Source organism: Myotis davidii, unplaced genomic scaffold (genome assembly GCF_000327345.1).
Source record: "Myotis davidii unplaced genomic scaffold, ASM32734v1 scaffold569, whole genome shotgun sequence".
NCBI classification, from domain to species: Eukaryota; Metazoa; Chordata; class Mammalia; order Chiroptera; family Vespertilionidae; genus Myotis; species Myotis davidii.
In genome coordinates, this window is record NW_006299876.1 from 853,378 (window position 1) to 872,091 (window position 18,714).

The 18,714-nt window shown below is 37.5% G+C and overlaps 1 protein-coding gene across 1 annotated transcript in view; it reads right to left on the reverse strand.

Annotated features, from left to right (window-relative positions):
* The window catches only part of TENM1 (teneurin transmembrane protein 1), a 409,966-nt gene that overhangs the window by 110,807 nt on the left and 280,445 nt on the right, over positions 1-18,714 (reverse strand). The window contains exons 17-19 of the mRNA XM_006776037.2: positions 14,056-14,305; positions 5,708-5,728; positions 2,318-2,550 (exon numbers count right to left, since the gene is read on the reverse strand). Of these exons, the coding sequence (XP_006776100.1) occupies positions 2,318-2,550; positions 5,708-5,728; positions 14,056-14,305 (504 nt within the window). The remainder of the gene's footprint in view (positions 1-2,317; positions 2,551-5,707; positions 5,729-14,055; positions 14,306-18,714) is intronic.

Genomic DNA, 18,714 nt, shown 5'->3' on the forward strand with positions numbered 1-18,714 from the left:
TTATCTGCTTTATTTGAAAAAGCCGATATAGTCATCCTCTATGTGGCAGGTTGAATGTGGTAGATGAGATGAGTGGTTTTCATATTAGTGGCAACTCTGGAGGATGTCTATTTCAGGCATAATGCAAGCTAGATTCCTCCATATTTCTTATGCAGAAAACCTTAAAATACTCATAAGTGTTTTAAACCTGTGTAAAGGTGGGACCCAGCCCATATTTCCTTGAAAGATGAGCTAATTATATGTTGCCCCTGAGTTCTGCATTCAATATTCAAGTATGTGATGTGGACCTACTACATGTAAGAAATGAAAGCTGGCACCAGAGAAGAAAAAAACATTTCAAAACACTTCAACATGATACTTGGGGACTTACGTTCCCTTAAGGAAACAAGTTTATCTGCTTTAAGCACCACTGAAATTCCTCTTAGGAATACTTGGTGTAGGTAAAAGTTACTTAATTGATCAATTACACAATAAACATGTGTAGTGGATCCCACACTGTGCAAGATATTGCCAACGAGGTGGGGAAGATTCAGAAGAAATATTAGATGTAGTTTCTCATCTCAAGCAGCTTACTTCAGTAATAAAAAAAACCCTCCCGTTCATGAAAGAACTGCTAAGTAAAATAAGGCAAAATATAATCAAGTGCTAATTGGGTAGTGTAGACACTGTTAAAGAAATTCAGATTTAATTGGCTGTGATTATCCAGAGGGGCTTTATGAAAGGCACAAATATAACTTGAATATGGTCTTGAAGAAAGGGAAAGCTTTAAACTTTGATTGTGGTTGGAATATAATCCCCATATGGCAAATGTCAAATGACTAAAGAGTAAACTCTTAATATTTGAAATAATAAGTGAACATCTAACAAATTAAACACATTGACTTCACTATATCTTTTTTGGCATGGAAAGATGTTCATAATAAATTAACTATGAAAAGCAGATTTTAGAATAGCATTCTGTAATATGATTCCATTAGTAGAAAATAAAATATATGGTAGGCATAGAAAAAAGTCTAGATAGATATATACTAAAATGTTAAGAGTGGTTTTCTATATGTGATAGGATGATGGGTGACTTTATTGAAAATATTTTTGCATTTTCTTTTTTTAATTTTTGTGCAACTGTTGTGTTCTATTTGTATAATAGTTAAAAGAGATCACATTGGCTTCTTAAAAACCACTAAAATGAACACTTCATAAAACCAACTATAATAAAAGCACACATACACACACACACACATACACACACACTCACACACCATTTTGAAGAAGGACTAGAGAAGAACGAGTAAATAATTAAGCAGATAGAGTGGATGATATATGATGACAGACTTAAAAGTTGATCCTTCAGCTTATGGCATAAGATGGCAACATGATCCAGGTCTATACAATCATGAAGCTAATTGGAAGATCACAGATTTATTCACAAATCCCAGGCAACAGAACCGAGCATTGGCCCGTAAGGATTGAGAAGTAAATTTAGGACAAATAAAAAGAAAGGCCATGCTCTCACAGAAGGCAAAAAGAATTGGAATTTGTTATCCGAGGGATGATATAAATTGAAAATATACATAGCTTCAAGAATGATTAAAATTAATAGAGAAAAGGTTCATTAAAGGTTGGTTGTTAAGCAAAAGCCAGAAATGTCTAGAGTCTGTGAGATATTCAACATATTTAAATGGTAAGAGTGGTAGAAGAAGCCTGCATTTTTGAAGCTCTCTGCCAGCTAGTAATTAACCATTTAGTTGTTGGACTGTTGGGAATTTCTAGGAAGCAATCCCTGAGGAGAGGTTGGGGTATCAGGAAGGCACTCAGGGGGCTCTGGATAATAATTATCAACCAGAAAAGTAGCATTTCAATATTTTAATAACAGGGGGATGGGAGCATGAGTGTGTGTGCGGGGGGAGGTTGAGGGTTAATGGGGGGGGGATAAGGACACATTTGTAATACCTTAACTAATAATAAAAAAAAATGGAGGAAAAAAAATAAAACATGCTATATTTGAAAATAAAAAAAAGTGAAAGACAAAAAAAAAATATTATAAATTTTTCATGTTCAATTTTTTATAAGTGAAATTAATTAACATTGGTTTGGAGCCATATTTGAACTTTTGCATTAATTCAAATAAAAAAAAACAGTTATGACTATACTAATGCATATTGGCTAAAATTTAATCCTGTCTGTTCCTTTCTTCTGGGATAGACTTGAGATGTCTGATAGAGGCATATTGAGATAGACTACAGCATGGCAATGGTCTTAAGAATTGGAGAAATCAAATTAAATCTTCAGATTACCAAAAGATTTTTTTTTTTTTTACCTCGAGGGCTGTTCAGTGAAGCTTCCGATGCTCTCCCACCATCTCCACAATGACTCTGGTCAAACGGAAGGCACTGATCACCTGTTCCTGCCACCACTTCAAAATTCTTAGTCAGATCTTTTGTTTCCACAAGAGATTTCAACTTGTAGACTTTTCGAGTATTGGTGTCTGATAGATAAAGTGATTCAGACATAGGGTCCATAGCCAGATAGTATTTGTGAGCAGGACTTGTGCTAAGGAAGAGAAAGGTAAAGTTATTCAAAGAAATTTGTTCAGTATACAACCCTGGGGGCTGCCTTTCATCACAAATGGAAAATTCTCTTAACAGATGAAAGAATTCAAGTACCTTCCTTCTTATGTACTGAGTAGATGGATACTTCATTTTTCTAGTAATGGATCTGAGTATAGAAAAATTCACTGCCACTGCTAACCTATAATAATGCTGATATTTCAATACCATCCATTGTGGGTAGAGGAAAAAGCAGAAGAGAATAAGTCCCAGGAGGTCATTTTTTCATACATACCTTTCATACCCAGTTCTCCAAATACCCACTAGATGACTGCCTGGATGTCTCACAGTCACCAATTCCCAAACATGAAGTTATTCTCTTTTCCTGCCATTCCTATCCCTCATAAACCTACCTCTCTTCCAGGCTTCCTGACTCATTTGCAGACACTATCATCCTTCCAAGCTCCTGTTGTAAACTGATACTTTATTTTGTTACTGAAATTGTTCTAACTTTAACATTTGGGAGCAGAATTTTTATTGGCTGGTGTGCCCCTTTGACATACCCCCACTAGTGTGGGGCCTTCCTTCCTTCTTTCCTTCCTTCCTTCCTTCCTTCCTTCCTTCCTTCCAATCCTTAGCACTTCCTTAGTTTTGGGAACTACAAGATGGTCCAGGTTCATCTTATGTAATCCCTGTCCCAGTATTACAATGAGTCATTTCTCTAAGGACCCCTGGTTCCTTTTATTGGAGAATGGTATTGGAAACTGAGATCTGGGTGCTGGGCATTAAGCATTATTATTTTCACATATCTCTCCTGCAACTACACTGTTAGCTCTTTGCAGGTAGGAACTGTATTCATCTATCCCTAGTGCCAACAGAGTGTCTGACAGGGTCGATGTTCAGTAAGTGCTGAACTAAACTGAACTGAAGGACATGAAACTAACTAAGACATGGAAGAGTTCAGGCCTTGGCTACTTGCCAAGCAAAATGGAGGGGAGAGGTCATCGGAATAATTAAGATATCCTTAAGGACTGGCATGTTCCTGATTCTATTTGTAATTGTATTTGCCCTCTAAGCATATTTATGCATATGAAGGATAGTAAAGGCTTGCAAACACTGATGAAAGACCCAGTTTAGAGTGTTAATTGGCAAAAAATCAGATCCAATTGGAATATTTGATTTTTTTCTACTTACCTTCATCAAATAAGAGAATCCGGTAGATTCCAGGGACATCTTCAACCCTGGAACCACCATGACAGCTGCTGTAAATAAACTTTAAAGGGCCCCAACAGACTCCAGAATTGATTTGGCAGTCATGTCAGACAAGGCATCTCTGTAGCAAAGACTGCTTAAATACAGGTTTGAGTAAAAGTGTTTACATATCTGGTTGAATTTTTGCCTTCAGAATAAAATTTCTTCAGTGCCCTTATATCTTTCTAGACTAAAGGAGAAGGGTCACAACCCTTCCTGAAAACAACTTTCAATACTTCGGTAGCCTGTTTATGGAAGTTTCGCCTAAGCCAGATGAATCAGGTTTTGTTTAGGAAAAGTCCATGGGCTGTTTTTCTAAGAGAAGTGGTATTTGTACAAACGCACTTTTGAATGTATTACATGCATTTATTAACAAATACTCCCAATGTGCCTGTGAGGGAAGTTAGAATCGTCATTCTCCTCAAATCTCAGCTGGGGAAACCCAGACACACAGAGGGCTTGCCCAGGGTCACTAACAAGCCTGTGCCTGGACCTAGAGTAAATTAGATCATATGTGACCGAGAGTACAAAATACCTTCAGAATATTCTGGTTCTACAGGTGGCAAAGAAAAAAAATCAGTGTGTTCTTGCCTTCTTCTAACTGAGCAGCATATCCTATTTAGCTGAGCTGTTCTTAAACTTTGTGCACTGGCCTTTAGAAAATGGAATAGCCCAACAAACCAAATTCAAATCTGATTAATGTTATTTTCTTGACAGCCAACAGTCAGGAAGGTCTCCTATACTGATATGTCATTTCTTACTATTTCATGCCATTTCCCAAGCGTACTTCAGCTCTTTTTAGATTGGTTTCTTTTTACTCTCTGAAAACATGCCAAATCTAGCAAAGAAAAAACACTGGACTAAATTCCAATTTGTTCGAATCCCTCATGTCTAAATGCATATTGCAATTTGGGATATGTGAAGATTTCTTTTATAACTTCATTGTTAGACTTACTGTCACCCTCTGGTTAGTTTTACATTTGGGCAACGCCCTTCAACTGAACAAAAATCACTTCATTCACGCTAGTTAAAAATCACATAGATTGTAAAATGGGCAATTAATGCTTATAATTAATACTATGCAACACTTTACCAGTAAGCAATTTGACAACCAACCTAATTTGTTTAAGAAATTAGTTATGCTAAAGTAACAAGGCTGAGTGTGTGCACTGGCATTTAGGAAGTGGCATCTTCCCAAACAAAATCCAAATTAAAAATCCTATCAGTGCCATTGTGATGACAATTGGCATTCGGAAGTGAACAAATTCAATTTTCTCCTCGGTAATTTCAGGTAATTTAGAACAGTTTTGACAAGTGTAATGCATAAACAAATTGAACAGAAATACTCATTATGATTAATTTTGGAGCTTTGTGTCATTGTTGGTAAATGGTCAGTTTACAGTTTTCCTGTTATTTCTTTTTGGTAAGAAGAACTAAAAATCACGAGGTCACATAAAAGAAAAAAGGAAACATCTTGTTCAAGAAGATCATGTGGTCACTGTCTCTCATTATTCTTATCAACTGTATTTCTGGATTGAGGAAGCCTGCTGCATTCCCCCTCTCTCTACCTGCAACTGGAAAGCACTGAAGCTATTGGAACATACAGTCTCAGTTGTGATATCACCCAAGGAAAAAATGAAGAGACTTAAGGCCTTGCTTTCCCCTAAAGTGCTGAGCAACAAGCTTTCACTTAATATCTTTTCAGTATATTCTGGTCCTCCAGCAAATTCCCACTTAATGGCGTTCTCTTCTTTTGGAAGAAACTTACCTGAGTCAGAATTTCCAAGTTCACTTTCACATTACTCCTTTAACTTTAGTTAAGAAGTAAAATTTCCCTGTTAGCACATTATTAGGAAGTGGCCTCTTAGGCAAGAAGGGGCATTAGGCAGCTGCCCATGTGATTTGCTTACCTATGTCTGGTGTCTCTGTTTCTAGGGTGCACAAGGTATCCACGAGTAGCAAGTAAAAGCAAATAGAGAGGCATCAGTATCATTCAACAGGGCAAATCTCACCAGACACACCAATCCTAACTCAGCTTGTGGCTGTCAGAGAGACTCTATGGGGAGGGATCATTTAGTCAGATATGCAAGCCTGAGTGGACCCAATCACTGCTGGTTCTCCTGCTAAGATGGTATCAAGGTGATTGAACATCCTGTTTGGTGGGTGGGCAAAGCGCTAAGGCAGTTTTTGCAAAAAGCCCTCTCTGGACCATTTTTATCAGAATCACTCGGGCTCTTGCCATGTGTGCAGTTTCCTGGGGCTCTCCTAGTCATACTGAGTCAGAATCTCGAGGTGGGAGAGGAACCTGGGGATTTGATTTTTAACAAACTCAGCTGGTGATTCAGACACAAAATAAGGTTCAAAAACAGCTGGGCTGAGGTTTCAGGAAGTAGCCACTGCAAAGGGCCTGAGCATTCTAGCTTCTGATTTGAAAGCCACCTTACCAAAATGCAAAATCCCTGTTTTATTACTGGGTCTTGTGGGACATTCCAAGATTACTGGCATCCCAAACCAAACCCTAAGACACTTATATGACCTCAGAGATAAGATGAGGACATTACTTGTGCACGTTAGTACATCACTCAGCAATATTAAAAAATTAAATTTAAAGTATAAAGGTTTTCTCTTAGACCATGACAGAATGTCACCGGCATCAAAATAGCTTCAGTAAAATATCATGTATATCAACTACTAGGTCCTTGTGTGTTCCAGCTGTTCGAGCTCCAAGGGGCAACTGCAATGGGTGAAACAGCACTATCAGGTCAAAAGAAGCAGAACACGTTGGGGGCCCCTGATCTGTAAGCCATTAGGCATAGGGTATTTCACTCTGGGATCTGCTATGAGGCTTCTCACATAGGGAGTGCAGTCTGACAAGCCTGACTTTGGGTCAAATCTGCCCAGATTTAGAAGTCTATAATCATCTGTGAAATATAGTCATTTTAATTTTAAAATCCTTTTAAATCTGGCCCTTTATGTCACTTGGAAAAACACAAAGATAACAAATCTTTTTATCTAAACTAGAAAATATTCTTATTCTTCAGAACATCAGGCAAGAAGAAAAGACACAACATGATTTCATTTGAAGCTGTCTGCTACTACTAATTCAACGCTCTTTAAAGACAATATTCCTGGGATTTTACTAGTTGGGCCACAGGTCATGATCCACTGACTTTTCCTTTTCTCTGGCCTGCCTCAAAAGGGTATGTATCCTGTGGGTTGACACAAAAGGTCAAAAGGTAAGAAGGGGATCTCTGATTAGAAACCTGGCCTCAGGCATTTGAACCTTTTTGAGTCTCTTTGTCTCTGGGCACTTGCTTGTTTTTGTGGCCTCTACAATCCTGGTTGAGTGTGCTGGAGGGTGGTTTTAATCACTGTTACATGGTTGATCCTCCTGGAGGAAGCTGAGTTGTGAAAGTACTAGAAGGAACTCATTAAAACATGATTTTACCCACAACATATTCTCATGGTACAGAATCATCTTAGGTGATAGCAAGGAGGGGGGAAAGGGATGGTTTGACTTTTCAGCAGCTGCTTCTGATCCTGCCAATAATGTCACTCTGAATTTGGAAAGATGTCCCATATTATGCAGAGCAGCTTCTCTCATTAATATCTCAGAAAGAGGAAGTGAAAATGATGGAATTTATTTCCAGTGTGTGACCTTGTTCTGTCTCAGAATTACTTTTAGTTAAGGATTTAGCATTGAGCCACCACCAAAGTCGGTCTGCTGTCTAGCTAGCAACTGACTGCATGCTGAGGTGCCAGTGTGTGAGCTCTTCACAAGGGCCTTGGCCCATCAGTGGCACTGCCACTTGGCAATTGACTGACTTGAAGCTTGCCATGAGTTAGGAGGAGAAAGGAGTAGAATTACAAATCTTTTTAGAACAAGGAACACTACTGATGGTAGGATTTTGAAGTTGATCTTTGATTTTGTTCAGTATCTATATGATTAAAGGAGCCATTTATACTTTTGTAATTAAAAAAATAATTAAGATATAATTCATGCACCATAAAATTCACCCTTCTAAACGTACAATTCAGTAGTTTCTAGTACATCCATAGAAATGTGTAAGCATTGCCATCATCCAATTCCACAACATTTTCATCATCTCCTGAAGAAACCCTGTATCCATTAGCAGTCACTCCCCATTCCCCACCTACCTCAGCCCCAGGCAACCACTAATCTATTTTCTGTCTCTGTGGATTTGCTTATTCTGGATAGTACATATAAATGGAATAATAGAATAGGTATACTTTCACTTAGTATGATGTCCGACCTATTCTTTTTATATTTTCGTGACATGGGAGATGGAGAAAGAGAGACTTTGCCAACTTTGAAGTTGCTGTCTAGTGACCTGGAATCATGAGAATTTGCCTGGCCTGCTCAGTGGTGGCTGCAACATTTTACTTGTTCTTCATGCTCTCCTCAGCTTCTTTCCTTAATACTTAGCCTGAAATATTTAATGTTAAAGAACAGACTTTCCTTCCTGCTCATCCTTCCCTGGCATTCTTCCTCAGAAGACCAAGTTCCCATTCCTGCCATTCACTGACATCTTAGTGCTTCCAATGCCACTACACTTATCTAAGACTAGCCTCCCCCTTGCTCCAGCCCTGTCTATAGCCCTTATCACAACTTACCTGTCTTGTGTTTTAGGATCCTGCTTTCAGCTAGCAGTTCCTTTGAAAATAAATCTGACAAATGAATCCATGCCCAGGGACTAAGGAGGATTTTAGCTCGATGGGTCATTCTAAAAGAGGTTCTTGTGGGAACGCTTAAGAGATACAATGTCTTAACTCAAAGGAACACATTTTCTAGAGTAGAAATTTGGGGCATGTGCAAGGCCAGTGAAGATGTTTTTGGGTGAGTTGGAGGGAACTTTTGAAAGCCACTGATAAGACAAGACATGAGATCACACTGGGGAGGTAACCACCTAGTTAATCTACATGAGTGTTTCTCTATTTATAGCTTCAGTGCTGTTGACAGAAGGATGGTTCTTGGTCATTTCTCAGACATTATCAGAGATCTCAAAGTTGGGGTTCCATTTTATTCTTTAGCAGAGTGCTCTAAAAGTTCCATTGCCCCTCAGCATGCTAACTGCCCCCAAGTAGGTGTTATTCCTGTTCTATTTAACCCTCAGTCAATGCCAGGAGTTGAGACCTGAGAACAATGTAGTAAATATTAACCAGTCTCTGTGTAGGAAAGAGTAAAATCAAGATAAATTTTCATGTTACATTGACATTTGTCCAGTCCAAATTACTCAAGGTACCAAGAAAAAATTGCCAGGCTCTTATTTTCTTCTTTCTTTCATTTTAACGGAAAGGACACAATAAATTGTGGAGATTAACAGCATCTTGAACAATAACAGCATAGGGTTTTTGTAAAGAATAAATCATTTCTAGTCATGCTTAATTGGTTTTCTAATAGATTTTTTTGAAATTAGAAGGCAAGAGGAGAGTAAGATGGGTATTCATATTTGAATTTTTGCAGAGAACTTGATATGTGTCTCCTATTTTTACTTATATACTTATCCCTATTAGATTTAGAAAACTAAAAAGTGTCCTGAAGACCATAATCAAAGGAAAAAGAAATAGTCATAGTTGATGAGAAATAGTTGAAGGACTTGGGCTATTTAGACTGGAGAAGAAAAAGCCCAGGAACCTATGATATCTCTTCATACTGATAAAAGTTTATCAGGTAAAGAGGGACATGGCTTCTGGGCTGTTTCAAACATTAACCTTTGTCACTACTGAGTGGATGTTCCATGAAGGCAGATTTTAGTTCAATATAAGCAACAATTTTCTAATAGAGTACTCCAAAGATTTAATGAGCTGTCTAGAGAACTATTTAAGTTTCCTGTTATTAAAAGAGATCAAACAAAGTAGAGATGATCAAATGTCATGGATGTAATGGGCATTATGTTACACCAGAGTGTCTGTGGACTAGAAGAGTCTCTAGACCAGCGGTTCTCAACCTGTGGGTCATGACCCCTTTGGGGGTCAAACGACCCTTTCACAGGGTTCGCCTAAGACCATCGGAAAACACATATATAATTACATATTGTTTTGTGATTAATCACTATGCTTTAATTATGTTCAATTTCTAACAATGAAAATACATCCTGCATATCAGATATTTACATTACGATTCATAACAGCAGCAAAATTACAGTTATGAAGTAGCAACGAAAATAATTTTATGGTTGGGGGTCACCACAACATGAGGAACTGTATTAAAGGGTCGAGGCATTAGGAAGGTTGAAAACCACTGCTCTAGACTCTTCTAACAGTAAGCTCACAGATCTGTGATGTTTCTTTGGTGTTACAGAAATATGTGTGTGTGTATAAAACTTTAACATGAGAAGCAAATCGCTAGAGATACCTAGACCTAAATTAGAAATGGCTCTATCTTTAAAAAAATCTTCAAATATTGTATTTTTGACACTCATATTTAATTACATGGTGTTATAGCTCTCCTTTTTTATTATCTTACCTCAATTTCCCACCGAAAGAAAGCACTAAGGTATGTACATATGTGTGAAATCTGCAGCGAATAGGCAAAAGGCACTATATACTTAAATAAAAAGAAATAATACTGTTGCTCTTGGCATATTGCTAATGATAAAGCCATAACTGACTTTCCCTTATTCCCCCCCCCCCCATTCAGCCAGTGGGGGACCAGCTAGATGAAATAAATGATTGGCAACCAATGAAATTATTTTTGAGGTCAGATGAAAGAAACTCGGTTGGGGACAGTTTAGATCAGCAGAGCTAAGTTAGAAAAAAAATCTATAGTCTTCCAATTTTTGAAATGTCAAGAAGCATCTGGAATTGTTCAATGGGGCCCAATATAGAACAGAAGATGGAAGAGAAGGAAATCTAGAAGGACATCCTAGAGGAGCAAGCTTTATGTTCTCTCAAAATGTCATCAAACTTTGGGCTGAGAACTATAATCTGTGGATCTTAAAACAAGTGAAACTTTATAAAACATGTAAGAGGATGCTCAAATATTAACTTGAAGTCAATTTTATAGATAGGGAAATATAGAACAGAACAGTTAACTTATATAATGAGTAACCTGACAGAAAGTGAAGACACAGAACATTCTCTATCCCTTTCTGTAATAACTTATTGAAAATATTACTCTTCTAGGTACAGCTATAAATGCAACAAATAACATAATAACTATATTAGTCTGTGTTTCCAAGGAAACAAATGACTCAACCAAGTAAGATGAATTATATGCACATGGGGGGGGCAAGTAAATTAACGGATTTTAACAAAAAATTGGTACAAAATGAAATTTTTATCTATATACAGTAGAACTCAATGAACATTATGGTTCTTAAGATAGCAAAGCGTTATTATATCAACATATTTCTCTCTAGGAAGTTTACATCTGGAAAAGTTATAAAGCAATGGAGAAATTCACCAATTACATGTGAAAGATGCAATGCACACAGTATAAGCTACTGACCAGGATAGATACTTTTAAAGTAACTGAATCTAATAAGCACTATATTAGTTTCTCGGTAAACATGACAGATAATATTTGTTGATATAAACTGGTTTGATGTTTTTGACTATAGTCACACAGTTAGGGAGTTACCTGTCAATTAGGTCAAAATGTTCCTGCATATTCAGTCAATTAATTTCTCTGATGGCCAGTCACAGGAGTGTTGGAGTAGAGAAGGGAGAACTATTTTTTTTCTTCTTAAACCTAATACACAGACTCTTACACATGAGTATATGAAAGGGCTGCATCCACACAGTAGGTTGCTGGGGGAGGGGATGCAGGGAGAGAAGGAAAATATGTGAGAACTTGAAATTACATGTATGATTTTATCTGAATCTGTTTTTTTCTGGGGAGGGGGTCCACAGTCTTTAATACAGGAGCTGGCAAAAATAGGCTTACAGTTGTGAGTACACAAATCACAGAGCTTGTTCTTGTATTATTATTTATTCTTGTATGATATATTTTTCCATATCAACAACTATAAACTTACTTTTGCCCACTCCTTTAGATTCTCAAGGGGTCTGAGAATTTAAAAAAAAAAGTTAAGAAGAGCTACTCTAAAGGATGTTAGCTCAGAAGAGCCAGCTAGGGAGACTCAGGCTAAGTGGGAGAGCCTGGGTGTGTGAGCTCATGGTGTGTGCAAGCCTTTGTGTTTGAAGAGCTGTGACAATGGGAGAAAACAGTGCTGTGGTGTAAGACTGAATAAAGGGACTGGACAATACTTCACACTGCCAGAAACTAATTTTTCTTTGTACTGAGAAAATTACATTGGAATTAGGGTCCAAGTCATTCTATTTTATTTTTCAAATGACTTTGTGTTGAAGGCCATAAGGTGCTTTGGACTAAAATGCAAATTTGTGAACTGTTAAGGATCCTTGACCAAGTAGAATCTCATCAATGAATGACAATTGCTCCACCTTAGGGAAATTTGCATTTAAATTATAATAAAAAGGACTATATTTAGCTGGATTTTCTTTATAGTAATATTTTCTTTGCTTTTATAGGTAATCCTAAGATTTTTTTATTTGAGGAGATGGCGATATAGGATTAGCTTTATAGGGTTCAGTATATAGGCTCAGCAAGACAAGAGCCCTGTCTACCTGACAGTCCCTATCTGTATAACTGGAAACTTTCAGATGGTGAATGAATTGTTCAGTGTTCCGTCCATGTTTGGCATCATGTAGACTGAGCATCTCTAGGATTTTGAAAACAATCTAGAATGTTGTATAAATCATTTCCAAGTCTAGGCGTACAACCATCCTAGCCTTCCTCTTTGGTTTCCCAGTAAGTAGTTACCCAAAGAGATATACTGCTGGAAATGACAAGTCCCTGTGACATCCTGAGGTATATGAACATTTGATTAGGGCAGGTTGGTATGAATTAGTCCTTCTCTAGACTCTATAGATGTGCTTTATCTTTCTAAAATCTTAATTTTACAGTCCATTTTTTTATTAGCCAAGGGATTTAACAGCTTTCTTCTCTATGACAGCGTTTGCAATTCTAATTAAGGAATGTATTAAAACTGGAGTGAATTAATGTGAAAAATAGATGGGGGTATGGGACTAGAAGATTTCCCTTGCTAGGTGTGAAGGACTAACTAAGTCTGAGAAAAGGGAGGTAGATTCCAAAGCAAGCACAAGAATACGAGAAATTTAGATGAATGTCCAAATGTATTCAAATCTCCATGGTCCTGTGAACAGAAGTGTTGAATGAAAATGACCTAAGAATTTTCATGTGCCTTGACTAGCCTTGATGGTGCTCTGTACATTTAAGATGCTCCATCAAAGTCTCTGATCAATGAGGTGATGCCTATGGCAACAATTGTTTAATACATCAGTTTATAGGATGAAAATATAATATAGCATCAAAATCTTCCGGGACCTAGAGAAATTTTTAGCCTGAAGTTCCAAAGATGTATGGCAAAGATAAAGCTGCCACAACCAACTAGAAGGAAGGCTCTACCAATTTAGCTATGGGAGAAGAAACAGGTCTGTCTATCCTGCTGGGATGGAGGTGGATGCTTTCCCTTTCTAGGATTCCAGAAGGCATGTATTTGTGTCTTATAGGCCCGAAGGGATAAAACAAAGCTGATTAAACTATGGTTTACATAGTTCAGGACATTAACTACTAAAAGGTATGAATTCTTTTCAAGGTGTTTTGACTTTGTACTTTCAAGAAAATTCCTAGAACAGTATAAGAAAGTCTCGAGATGAATACTTTAATCATTTTTCTCCCCATTGGGATAGAGCTTTTAAGGGTAAAAAACTCAATCTTCCTTTTTTATCATGCCATGTAAACACAGACTTACATTTTCTTTTATATGAAGTGACCACTTTAAAAAATTGGACCTGAAGAGTTTAGAAAGATTAGCCTTTTGAATCTGGCAACACACCTAGAGCAGAATAGGTATTTCCAATCGGTCTTTGTAGTGGCCAAAAGGGGTTGAGTGACTTACCTGAGCACTTGGAAGTATTGAGATCCATGTCAGTGATGGCAGTGCACACAGGGAAAGCCACACATACAGGGATGTCAACACTTCCTGGTTATCCAAAGCAGTACTCAAAGTTTCCTTCAGGTCGGAGGAGTAGGCATGCTGACCTATGTACTGCATCCCTAATTTCTGCATCTTACTTCAGGGCTACAATATGGGCAACTGTATATCCTGCTCCTGGCAATGCCTTGTCTCTTCACGTTATCTCATTCTTGCTTTTTCTTATCCGGTAAACACAGAGATTAGAAGAGACTTACCTTAATTCCAAAATACCAACAGAGTTTCCTGAGGGGAATATTCGCCTTACAAAATTGAAGTCGCCAACATACACACTACCATCAGGGCCAGAAGCCAAAGCAACAGGAGCAAAGAGTTTGTTGTTGTGGGCTGGGCCATTGCAGTTGGTGCAGGCTACACTCCGTTGGTGTCCATTACCCATTATAGTTGATATGACTGGGGGCTGCTGGGAAATAAAGATATTTTCTCCGTTCCCTTTATGTATGATTCCTAGATACAAGAAAAAAAAAGAGAATAAAATAAAAACAATTACCACACAACATTTTCAGCAACATTTTAATTTTTCTCTCATTGTGCAAAGCAAGAAGGAGCTTTAGCATTGGTATAAAAGAATTTGAGAGTGCAACATACTACTCTTGGTTTTATTGAACTTCAGAGCCACCATAAATAGTACCACAATGCTTTGCCTCAGTTTGCCCATCTGTGAAATGGGTTAATACATCCAGTTCCTTTAATGCTGATACTAACTGCCTTAAAAAAGAATTTGATGACCAACTTGTAATGATGTCCTGTTCACTGTGGCTTAGTTTTCATCTCTGACTGACTTTCTCCTGATGCTGGGCACATAAATGCCTGACTTAAAATTACCCTCACTATGCAACTGGTTCCTGAAAAGTGAGTATCAGTCAATTTTAATATTAACCTTAGCAAAACACAATCAGGAAAGTAATCTACTTCCGTGAAAAGAAATCATATCGCTAGAATGCACTTCAAAGATATAAGAAAGGGACTTGAATTTTCCACTCTTTTGGACCGTATCTATCATCAGTGCAGGAAATAGAGATACTGACTTATGAAAATGCTGGAAAATCCTGTGAAATCATTCTCTTTGGGTAATCTCTTCTATTCTCACAGCTTTAACTCCCATCTCTACATGCCAAAATTTTCTCCTGTCCAGAGTCTCACCTGATGTGCAAATACCTACTATATCTTTTTATTTGAATCCTTTAAGGTACCTCAAGCTCAACAAGTTTAAAACTGATTTCATCATTTTTTTTACCCCTTACCAAACCCTGCTTTTTCTCCTTTGCTCCCTAATCATCGTATAAGTGGTATATGTGTGTATTTACCTAAGTTGGTAATGTGGGCATCACTGTGGGTCTTGTTTTCCTCATTTTCTAAACTTAATTATTAACTTTACCCCCCACCCTGTTGGGTCTATCTCTTTAAAATATGTTGAACCAGTTTTGTATTCTCCATTCACTTTAGTTCAGTTTTTCTTAATTTCTTGGTCTCTTGTTCTCCATGTATACCTATCTGCAAACCATCATCCACACCTTTTAATAGCTTCAGATCCTTCCTTATTATTAAGGCATGCAGAGTCCTCCATGATTTATATGGTTTTTGACTACTTCTTCACTCTCTCCTTTCATCGCCTTCTCATTCGTATGCTGAGTTTTAGCTATAGTGGGACTATTTATAATCACTCTCACATAGTCCCATTCCTCTCTGCTTTTGTACATGCTGTTCCCTCTATTCTGAATGCCTTATCTTGTCTGCTTGGGGAACTCTTACCTATCCTTTAGAACTCAGCTCATTTCTTCCCCAATGTTCTGTCCAGGCAGAATTAGTTGCTCTCACCTCTGTGTGCCAACTGTTTTGCATAGCTCTATCATTACATCTATCACATTATTGGGTGCATTTTTCATTACTTCTCTATCTTCCCCATTAGAGCATGAGCTCCTTGAAGGCAGGCACTCTGTCTTACTCCTTTCTTCATTTTAGTGTCAAGCCCTGTGGCTCAGTCATTGTAAGTGCTCAGTAAATGTTGAAAAGAGGCTTTGAGTTTCTTGTAGTTTCCCTATCCAAATTCCAGTGATTTTTCAGACTGTTAAGCCTAGGCAGGTAATCCAAGGAACAGGCCCTACTGTGCTAAATAAATAGCCAAAGTCTGCTCAGAATGAGCCAGGGCAGGTAAAGCATCCACATTGTGAGAGGCATACCAATGTGTCAGACTGAAGTAACCGACAGCAAATGAATGAATGCAGTTATCTTGTACAGTCTTATTTATTCTCCCACAACCTCTGCTATCTATCTCCTCAATTGCCTGTTATTCTCCCTAAACATTTCCTAAAATGCCGTCCTCAGTTTACTTCCAATATTTGGTCCCATAGTCCTACAATGGAAATTACTGGTTACTCTGAAATAGGAACATTGTTGGCAAAAATAAATAAGAGGGTAAAACATGCACAACACCATGGCACTAAATGTGTACCTGGAAGGGGCCTTCCAGAAAACAGAACTCCCATACATCGTATACACTTGTGATTTCATAGCTAATATTTTTACTTTCCCTCCCAAAGTGATTCCTGGCTACTTGTTTCAACATATGATCTTCAGGAGCAGTTATGAGTTTATGCCCCAACAAATTGGTCTTTTATTTCAGAACTATTAGATATCTTAAAGATAACTACTTTATTAATTTTACTAATAACTTTGTTAGGCAGTAAAATTTTTCTTAAGATTTAGAATAGTTAATTAAGTAAGATTAATAGGACTGAATCTCATTTCCCCAAAACATTTAATTGCAGTGTGATCGATACTGTAATTTAAATGAATTGGGAGAAAGTGAATGAGAACTGGAATGACAGTTGTACAACATCAGTGAAAAGAAATCTCCTGATGATCACTAACTGAATATCCTACCAATGAGACTATGATAGGCACTCTAATAAATGAAAAAAAACAACTGTTTAGCATGTCAGTATTTCAGCCATGCACTATAGGGTATATCATTCAAAAATATTTCCAATTATTGTCTTGGAAATATCATATTTGCTATTAACATCTATTTTCCCAGGTAGATCTCTTTTTTTATATCAATGTAACGGTATAGTTAACAATTACCTTCAAAATGACATGTTATTACCAGGCTCCTGGCAATTTAAAAACGAAAGATGGCTATTTTAAACCATTCTTCTAAGCCTGCAATTCTAAACCTCCCCTTTTCTATTAGAAAGCCCAGCACTCCATCAAAGAAGAAGAATGATTAAAGGAAATAAAACATAAGGCAATGTACTTTCTGATTACATCTCAAGAATTGATGTCTTGCTTTCATGCAAGGTACTAAAGTGCCCGTGTACTGAAATTACCATTCCTGTTTAAAGCTGAAGCAATCAAAACAAAAATGGGCAAACCCCTTTTGTATTGCCCTGGAAGAATAGATCATTTTGAAGGGTGTCTTTGTTGTTTCAAGAATCTGTTTAACCTTCCATTACATAGAACCAGGGCATACCATCTAGCAACAATGATTTAACACCAATTCTTCTGCAAAAGGTTGCTTTGAAAATATTTTGTTTATGTTCCTGGAAATCTTGATCAATTACGGCTGCCTCCCGTCCAGCTTGTTCTGCTATACATGCTCATTTTGAAAACAGAATCAAATGAACCTAGGATATCACACATTATTTACACGAAGGCCAACTTCCTGCTAAGGATTGGGTGTGTTGTTCCTAGTTGTTTCCAACTAGGAAACCACACTGGGTGGATCAAATTGCACATTTTCTCTCCTAAGTTTCTCTTTTCTCTGCCCCCAAAGCCAAGTCTGTTGTGTAATAAGTTAAGCATACTTTTAAACACACTACTCATAGCCTCCTGCTACTTTGCTCAGAACTTCTTTTGAAGCTTATAAATAAGTTTGAAATAAAAATTCCCTCTGGAAGCCAGTGGGTGGTGCTTTACGCTGATTTCAAAGAAGAAACCATTTTTCAGACTTATGAACAACAAGAGACACAATACATATTTCTCTTAGGACTTGACTGAGAGGATATAAACACAAACTGGGAGATATGCCAGTGTGATCAATGGAAATTTACTTCCCCTCCCAGTAAAACCATTTGTTGACACACCGCTGGTCTATCTTGGAGGCCAAGTTAAAGAAAATCCTTCATCCATTTCAGACAGATGACAAGACCCAATTAGTACCCTGGATTGTTCTTTGGAATAATTTTAACACTCAACTGCAGGGAACACTAGAGGATCCGTTTGGTATGAAGATCTATAACGAACAGCTCACGCTGCAATAAATGGATTCATGTACACATTTTTATTTCACACAATTTTAAAGAACTGATTTACCTTAAAAGGAATCTCTGTAATTATTGAGAAGATGTACTTTGAAGGAATAATATTTAAAAACACAAGTTCCTGATTCTTTATTTCAGTGAAAGTAGGAACCATCTCTCTCTATATATATGTATCAGGCATAATATTTGGAAATAATTCTCCACAACCAATGGTTAATTGTCAGGTAAATATAATTGCGGCAACGAAAATGACAAATGGGCTGAAAACACTGCCTACTAGAAACTACCCACTGCTTAATGATTGCAGAGCCAAAGAAAAACTCGAGAATTGAATGACAGCAGACATCCAATCTAATTACAGGTGTCTTTTTAACCAGTGAGAGAAAACTGGGGGAAGATAGATTCTTGTTTCTAATCTGCTATCTGTCTCAGATCAAAAAAGCAGGGTGCCTAAAGAGTTAGGCTTTTTCCAGAAAGAAGTGGAGTGGGGGAATTTGAAGAAAAGACGCTCTTGCCTTAATCAGCCAGAAAAGACTGTCTGACCTGAGGGGGAAAGAGCATTGCTTTCTAAATTGGTCTTCCCAAAGCTGCTCC